The sequence below is a fragment of the Halyomorpha halys genome, unplaced genomic scaffold (assembly GCF_000696795.3).
Source record: "Halyomorpha halys isolate HHAL.00 unplaced genomic scaffold, Hhal_1.1 Scaffold2403.1, whole genome shotgun sequence".
Lineage (NCBI taxonomy): Eukaryota > Metazoa > Arthropoda > Insecta > Hemiptera > Pentatomidae > Halyomorpha > Halyomorpha halys.
In genome coordinates, this window is record NW_027111659.1 from 181,654 (window position 1) to 190,334 (window position 8,681).

General features: G+C 29.1%; 1 protein-coding gene across 1 annotated transcript in view; it reads right to left on the reverse strand.

Moving 5' to 3' along the window:
- sli (slit guidance ligand) overlaps positions 1-6,770 on the reverse strand; it is a gene marked incomplete at its 5' end in the record, with an annotated part of 108,929 nt that extends 102,159 nt beyond the window's left edge. The window contains 1 exon segment of the mRNA XM_014437270.2: positions 6,699-6,770. Coding sequence (XP_014292756.1) covers positions 6,699-6,770 — 72 coding nt within the window.
- Positions 6,771-8,681: the final 1,911 nt, after the last annotated feature.

Here is an 8,681-nt window from a genome sequence, read left to right on the forward strand (position 1 = left end):
GTAAAGATCGTTTAAAAACAATATATCTCTACAACCGTATTCCCTCAAAGCGATTTCTTCTAATGGAGTACATGATTCGACAACTATTAGTAATTTATTTTTTACCGTATGAGGATATTAGCAATAGGATATTTAGGAACACAGCACAATCTTAGTCCTTGTCCAGATGTCTTTGATTAATCCCAAACCCAACACACTGAGTTTCGTATGTACAGCATCTGGAAACGTTTAAGATTTCAAAATTTGTCGAGTAACACGAAGATTTCATTTTCTTCACTAAATTCATTATCGTAATGTCGTCACGAATTGCACTAATTTAAGGAACGGGACATCCCTAAATTTTGTTCATCAGGTATCTAATTGTGACTTGAGCAGAATGGAGCATTCTATGTTATTTTTTGTTCAAAAATTTAAATTATTGTCATTCTTCCTTTAAATATTTTTTAGTAAATTAATCCTTAAAACAAGGTTGACAATGCTGTGTCCTCACGTTAGCAGAAAATTTGGATTAAAACTACATACAACAATTCTAATTTATAAAACACTTTTATAAAGTCTCATACAGTACGAAACAAAAAAAAAAAATACAATAATCCCAAAACAAGGTCCTAAAATGGCAGTAGATACCCCTTGGTTTTTGAAAATTATTCAATTACATTGGGAACTAAAAGTGGAATCATAAGATTAATTCATTAATAAAACGTTTAGGAAATTCCACTCCCAGTTAATTCGAGGTGCAGTGGCTTAAAGTGCAGAGGATCTAACTTCATCTCGAAGACAGAAGCCCTAACTGATGCAACATATTCTGCTGTAAAATTATTATTGATCTATTTTTGTTATTATCATTATGTTTAAATAAAATCAAATGTATCCAAATTAAAGTCTCAAAACATTCTATATTTCCTTAAAAGTCCAACGTTTCGGCCATACCAATTTACGCTCATATAAAATATTTAAAAAAATTTTTGCAGGCTATTCTGAGCACGCCACCATGTCAGTTGAAATTACCCTATTTTTCCACTCTTTCATTAATATTAAAACTTTTAATTATAATCAATTTAACAATATTACATCTTGTGTTAATATGAGAGTAAATTATTATTTAAGAAAGTCCTAGAGGATGGCCGAATTGGCCGAAACGTTGGACTTTTAAGGAAACAAAGAAGGTTTTGAGACTTTAATTTGATTTTATTTAAACAATAATAACCAGTCTCAAAAAAGTGAAAACATTATTATTATTGTTTATTTTATTTTTTCTCTTTCTTTTTTCTTAAATTCTTTTTTCATTATTAAGTCAGTTATTTATTTTATTGATTCAATAAATATTAATTGTTTTGTTTGTATTTTTATTTCATGCTTTAATTACTTAATTATTATTATTATTTTTAATAATAGTTTTTTACAATTTAAAATTATCCAATAATTAAACATTGTAATAAATTGGGATGTCTTTATAGTTCATGATTTGAATTATTAACAGTATAAAAACATAATTGGTTCTTTAAATAAACAATTAATTAAGTAAATAATAAGTTAATGCATTTCTAATAAGAATACCAAATTTCTAGGACTAAATATACTACATTTTAGAAAATTAAAATTAAGAAGTATCTTGTTCTCAGAATAAAGATTTTATCCTATTTTCATTTTTAAACTTAGAAGATGGAGTCCGAATTTCTAAACTACATTTTTTTTCAAATTTTGAGGAAACATTCTAGAAGTTTGTCAGTTAAGGGTTTTGTAGAAAATCATAATAGAAATTGAAACGCTGTCAAACTTTCAGATTTTTTCCATTATTTTGGATAATCACAATTTTACGATATACAGTAAAATATGTGACGTCTCATAAAATAATTTATAGAATCAAAATATTTATTCCTGAAAAAAATATCTCAATATAAACTCAGCTGTAAAAAAAAAAAAACACAAATAAGTTGAAGTAACTTACTTAATTGTGCCAACGTTTCGGCCAGAATTTCTAGCCTTCCTCAGGACTAAGAAACGGTCATATCTCTCATGATTATTATAGAGATCGAATAATTTTTTATTAAATATAAAATAAAAAAAATAATAAATAAATAAAAGGAACAGATAAAATGAAATCATAAACCAGGAGGTAATTAACGTCTAATAAAATTAAATAAAACATAAATAAACTAAAGATAATTAACAAAAAGGAGTAATTAATGTTTGTATACATATTTACATGTTTTAAATAAAAATCAGAAACATCAAATATTTAAAAAAAAAAATGAATCCTAAGGTACCTACTAAAATTAACAAAATAATTAGAAAAAATGAAATAATGCTAATTATATATACATATTCACAGATTATAATAAAATATTAAACAAAATTATTAATATTTATATTAAATTATAACATACATTATGATGTTTATTTTTTACATAACCTTTATAAGTACCTAGATTTGACTTTCCTTTGTTTAGAAAATTAAATATAAATATTTTAAGTTATTTCTTTCAATTTTCGTTCTGTCCTAGCTGTATAATAAAACGAAGCATTTGTAATATATACGGGACCTAGCACTTCCCCATACTGCAATTGCCATTTCGGTAAAAGTCGATATGTTTCTAATAGTTTCCCGATTGCTTTTTATTTACTGAAGGGATGTTCCGGGAGGGGCTTCCCTTTTGCAGAAGCCGTTGGACTGGAAGTGGCTCTCTTCAGGATTGAGTGGGATTCTTCTTCACACCCTTAACTCAATCTGGGCCACCTTCTTCGTCCTCTCCAGGCTGGAGTATCAATACGACCACTCAACATCTTACCAAGAACTCAACTCCAAGGCTATTGATTCTGCCCCTAATTCTGGGAACCTGGATCATTTAATTTTGTACAATTCAGCTGGATTCCAGAAATTATTTAACAGAATTGTGCTGGATTTATAACGTTAAACTCATCTATAATAAGAAAAAGACCAAAGGCCATTGTTTCAGAAAGAAGCTGGGGTAAAAAATACTTTTTAAAACAAGTAAAAAAATAGATAAACAAATCAACAGACTTAAAACGGGTAATAAACCTATTTTTATACATAGTATAAAGAGGTCAATTCAGCCAAAAACTATGCGTTTATTACTTATAATACATAAAAAAACAAATCAGCACCAAAATAATTTTGTTATTAAGATAAATATTTATGTAGTTATAGGTCAAACCCGAATATAAGTGGAACCCCTATTTTTAAAATTATTGTCAAGGTGGGTGGGTAAAAATGAAACTACTAGAGTAATGAAAATAAATTTTTAAATTTAATTCACATATCTCAAAAATAAACATAAGTTCTTCAGTCAGGAAAATAAATAAGATGAAAATAATGTTTTTTATTATGAATGACTTATGAGTGTTAGTTTATCTAGAAGATTTTTCTTATTATTAAAATATGGTCAAGAAGCTAAGGAAAAAGCTTTTGATCCACACTAAGCACATAATTTTTAATATCGTATAAAACAATATAATAATAAAAACTTATTAGAATTTAATTCTACCTATACACTCAACACTTCTATAAATTTCCGACTTTTTTTATTGGCCTTTTTCAAACATTTTCATCTTAATCCAAGGCACTACATTAAAAAATATTTTTAAATATATAACTCTTAGAACTATTCGAAATAATTTATTTAACAATCTGTTTATTCCCAGCTGTTTTTTCAGTGAGTTCATTTTTTTCTCATAGGTGTTTTTATATCTACAGTGTATAATTTAATATCTTAGTTTTCATTAAGACTCCTGCTATATTATAGTGCACTCTTTTAGGTTATCTATTTATTGTTATATAATTGTTATCACTCCTTCCATTATAAATTCCCTAACTACTCAAATTCCCTAGTTTCTAACCATCCTTCCTCATCCATTCCTGAAAATCCTCCGAGGCACCTGAAAAGAAGATGGTCACGAGAACTATAAATAGCAATAAATAAACAAAAAATTCTAGGTACTATTTACGATAGCTGTTTCTGTTTTGATACCTAAAGACTTTCGTTCTTCTCAAATCCTAGTTTAAACATCCATTTTCCTCGAATGTATTACCCTGTTTTGGAATAATTTTTTATTACAATTTCTTTGCAATAAAAATAATATAAGAACATAATTGAACGATTTTTCTTTTTTATTAATAGAATTTATATTTAGTCTGCCATCATGAAAGTTGCAACGAAAATAAACTATTGGAAGATTTTTGTTTACAGTATGTAATAGATTGTACGTAGATAGTAAAAAATAAACTATTTATTGGTAAATAACGTTTCGCCCCATATTGAAGGGCTTCATCAGGGCTAAATGGGATACTTAACTTCGTCTACGTCAATGAAACGACGATTTGTTGGTATAAACGACAAGACGTATGCTCATCAAGTTTTTATTTATCAACTCACTGCCTTGCATACCACAAAATTGTGCTTCCTACCTTTTCTATTTTCATTAGTGAAAAAAAAGTATGAAAAAAGAATAAAAATATAAAAGAACCGATGAAACAAAATTCTCAAGCGGAGGAGGTTGCTCTGGCCCGCTTGAGAATAGGTCATACTCTCCTCACGCACTCTCACCTGATCAGAAAACTGCCACCTCCAACGTGCAAATATTGTCAGTTCATTCTTACGATTAGACATATTTTTGAAGAGTGTACTCACTATTTGCCAATAATAAACAGGATAGGACTGACCCCAAATTTATCAGAAGCTCTCGCAGATGAGGAAGCTAAAATTGCACTAGTGTTTGAATTTTTAAAAGCACATCGCCTTCTCTATAAATTATAACTCCACTTCGACTTTTATTTTTTAATGTTTTTTATTTTATTTTTTTATCTTTTTTTTTACTTTTATCATGCCTTAGGCGTTGATGACCAGAGGGTTTTACGCCTTTAAGCAACAATCAACAACAAAAAAAAAAAAAGGAAAAAGGAAAAAATAATTCCTGTTCTATTATTATATATAGTTTACATGTTATGCCTTTATGTTGTAAGATTAATAAAAATTGTCTGATTAGATTTTAATAAGTATGCTGTGTAGCTAGCAACTCAATGAAGTCGGGCACAACTTTGTTTCTTTTGAATAAAGTTTTTCTCTCCTGTGAAAAATATAATAAGAGCAGAAATATTTTCAAGAAAAATGTGAGAGAATACTGATCTGAATCCGTCAACAATTCACAGAAGCGACGGACCAGACAACTAACAAGGAGAAGTCTATCATTTGATGGATTGGTCTCAGATGCGATCTGCCTTATCAGTAACGACACCAAGAACAGTGAACCTTCCATAGAAACTCATCCTTACTTATCTAAACTGCCTCAACATTCGCCATAATTCAGGAGAAAAGATAAACGATTGCAAAAAAAAAAAAAAAAATAGAATAAAATCTGAAATCGAATAAAAGAGGAAAGGCAGAATCGGATCCAATAAATTACTAAAAATAATTGGAAAGCCTGAGATTGTGCTGAGATCCAAGTGTTTATGAATATCATATCGTGTCAGGAGCACCATATTTTATCAGCACCAAGTGCCCATTTGTCAACTTTATATTAGACTCGCCATTATTTATTCATTCCGAGATTATTTGTGATCTAATAATCTGGGAGGCTTATCGGAGCTTAGAAATGGACGCCTTCCGCCAATGTTTCTTGCAGATAATTGGCGACGAGGATGAGGTTTTCAATTCTTTCAAAAGAAAAATAGGATCATTGCCAATTCTTCCCCAACCGTGGTTCAACATATCACGTATAGAAGAAAGAATTGCAGTGGATGATCCTTGGTTTGTAAGAAACAGCCAATTGCATCGGGAATTACGAATAGAGAGAATAGACGATAACATAAAAAAAAGATTCATTAAGTTCCACTCCCAGCTACCAACAGTTCAAGGAACAGTGGTGACCTACAACTTGGGAAACCCAACCACAACCCGAAGACTGAAGCCCAGGCTGCGGCAGGACATCCTGTTATAAATTCCATATTTATCAGTTCTGTTATTGTAACTCTAAAATTTTATTTTATTTTAATTTTTTTTTCCTTTACATATTTTTCCACTAGAAGTCAATTATTTATTTTTTAAAGTCCATAAATGTCATTGTTTTTATTATTAACTTTACTTTTATTGATAATAATTATTTTAATTTATCTTAATTTGTTTTTTTTAAAAACATTGTATATAGTTAGGGGTGTCTTTTGTATGAGACTATACCCCCCATAATAAATTGTTAAAAAAAAAAATGTACCTCTTACATTAACCATGTAAGGCCCACCAGGCCGATCTGGTATTAAATAAATAAATTTACAATCAACTATAACTATATAAACAATATGACTGATAAGGTTATTGTAGATAGTACAAATTTAATTAAATTAGAATCAATAAATTATTGGATAAAAATAGGTTAGTACGCAAAGATATGTTTTAACAAAGGCAGAGTAAACTGCCGAAACTTTTTTTTATTATAATTACTAAATAAACCAGTCCCAAACAAGAAATTAAATTATATATGTCATTGTAAAGTTTTTATCGGAAGATTCGAAATCTCACAAATAGAGGCATTCTCTGTGACACTAATGGGACATTAAAAGAAAATAGACAGCACATCTCACGTCAACGTGTATGTACCCAGCTTTAATAAAACGGAACATATTATTATCGGAAATTATTAATTTACGTAAAAACTAAATAAAACCAGTAAATATTAACAATACTCACAGAATTCTGAGATTCGTCAAGCCTTCAAAGTCAGTGTCGTAAATGATAGTCAGGTTGTTTCCTTGTAGATCCCTGAAAAGTAATAAAGAATGATTAAATAGTTTCAAATGATCAAAATAATTGATAATTAATTCATAAAAAAATAAATAAAATGCTTTGTAACTGTTATGACCATGTTACATTTACCTCAAAATAAAATAACAACTAAAAATAACACAACTATTTTTCAATTACTTTTAATAATGTTTAAAAAAAAAATTATGATCTATGTTTATTATAATTTACAATTTCGAAGTATATGACCTGTGGATAATACAGGAAGGTAATCAATTTATGTTTGAATTAGTAAAAAATTGTTAAATATAATTATTTTGGCCGCTAAAGTATTCTAATTTTTCACACTGACTCCTAAACTTTTGTTTTTATTTTTTAAACTTTTATTTATTATTTCATTGTTGACAAAAAAAAAAAATTTTATTGTCTTTTGGTACACCTCTGATAAATCAAAAGACGGTTACCATTGCATTAACGGACACAGTCCTCGAATTTTTTTGACAAATTATTTTATTACCGAAGGTCATACTGATTAATATGAGTAGGTATTAGTAACTTCACTAGATGAAATATGTTGTTAAATTTATTTTAACTGATTAGGGATAAAATTATTTATACACAAATAACGTCTTAGATTGATGCCCTGATGCGTTTGAGATTTCTTGAAGTTTGGTATCACAATTTGGTATTACTGTTCTTCATATTGCATGAATTTTTTAACTGTCAGTCTTTACATCACTCCACTGTATTTTGGCAGGATGAGACATTCAAAATTAATTAAGAAAAAGTTTAATAGTTATAGTACCATTGAAAATAACTAAAATATTTTTTTTGGCTAACAAAAACCGAAATGTTCAGCAAACAAAATTTTACTTATTTGAAGTCCTTAAAAAACTCTGGTGAGGGGCGCCCATCATACTTCACATAACACACAGGAAGGCGAAAATTTCAAACAATAAATACTTATTTTTCTATTGCTATAAAAATTCGCATTTGAGGGTTTCCCGAGGTGCGAATAACGAACATCAATCTTCCTGCCAAGAATAGTTTAACATAATAATGAAGTCTTCTACATATGATTGCCATCGGGAGAGATCGGACACGCTCGGCTGCTGTCTCGTTTTTTCCATATTTCTCCTTTAATTTTTTTTGTTTTTATAATTTATTTATTGTTATTTACAACTGTATACATATATACATATCAAGTAAATTTGCTGTAAGTGATATTATGACATGATACAAACATGTAGAGAATCTACCCATTGATAGAACTCCAAAAACACTTCTAAAGGAGAATATCTCGAGGCCATCTTCTTTACAGACGCCTAGGAAGATTATTAGGCCGTGAAGGAGAAGTCAGGTTAGAGACGAGTAGGTTTGGGTGGTTGGAAAGTTTATTATGGAAGGATTGGTATCTGGTTCTGGCCAAATCGGCAACATAGGGGACATTGAGGTCCTGATGGATGATTTGATTTGTGAAAAAGTAAGGAGCATTAAGGATTTTTGGACTGTAAGGATTCGAGAGGAATTAGATCATTTAATTTGATATCAAATTATTTCATAGCTAATATTTATAGATTTTTTATTACTGTTAACAATAAAAAATGGTTAATTATTCCAAATAAACCAAATGAAAGGTACTTTAGAGGAGTAGTTTCTGAAAATTTGGCATTTAAGCTCGGTTAAACTACTTTATTGAGAATAAGACCTAGCTGGTATGATTTTGTAAAATTTTGAAGGGTTGAATCAAAGATTTTTAAACCGCTTTTGACGGAATCGTAAACGTTGCTGTAACGTCCCAGGGAAATACCAGCCATCAATGTATAATTTCAGTTTTGTAAGATTTTTTGTTTTTAAACAAGACTGTTCGCAAAAAAACATGCCGTTATGCGAGATTTATTAAACCTTGCATAAAGAGAAATGTATTTT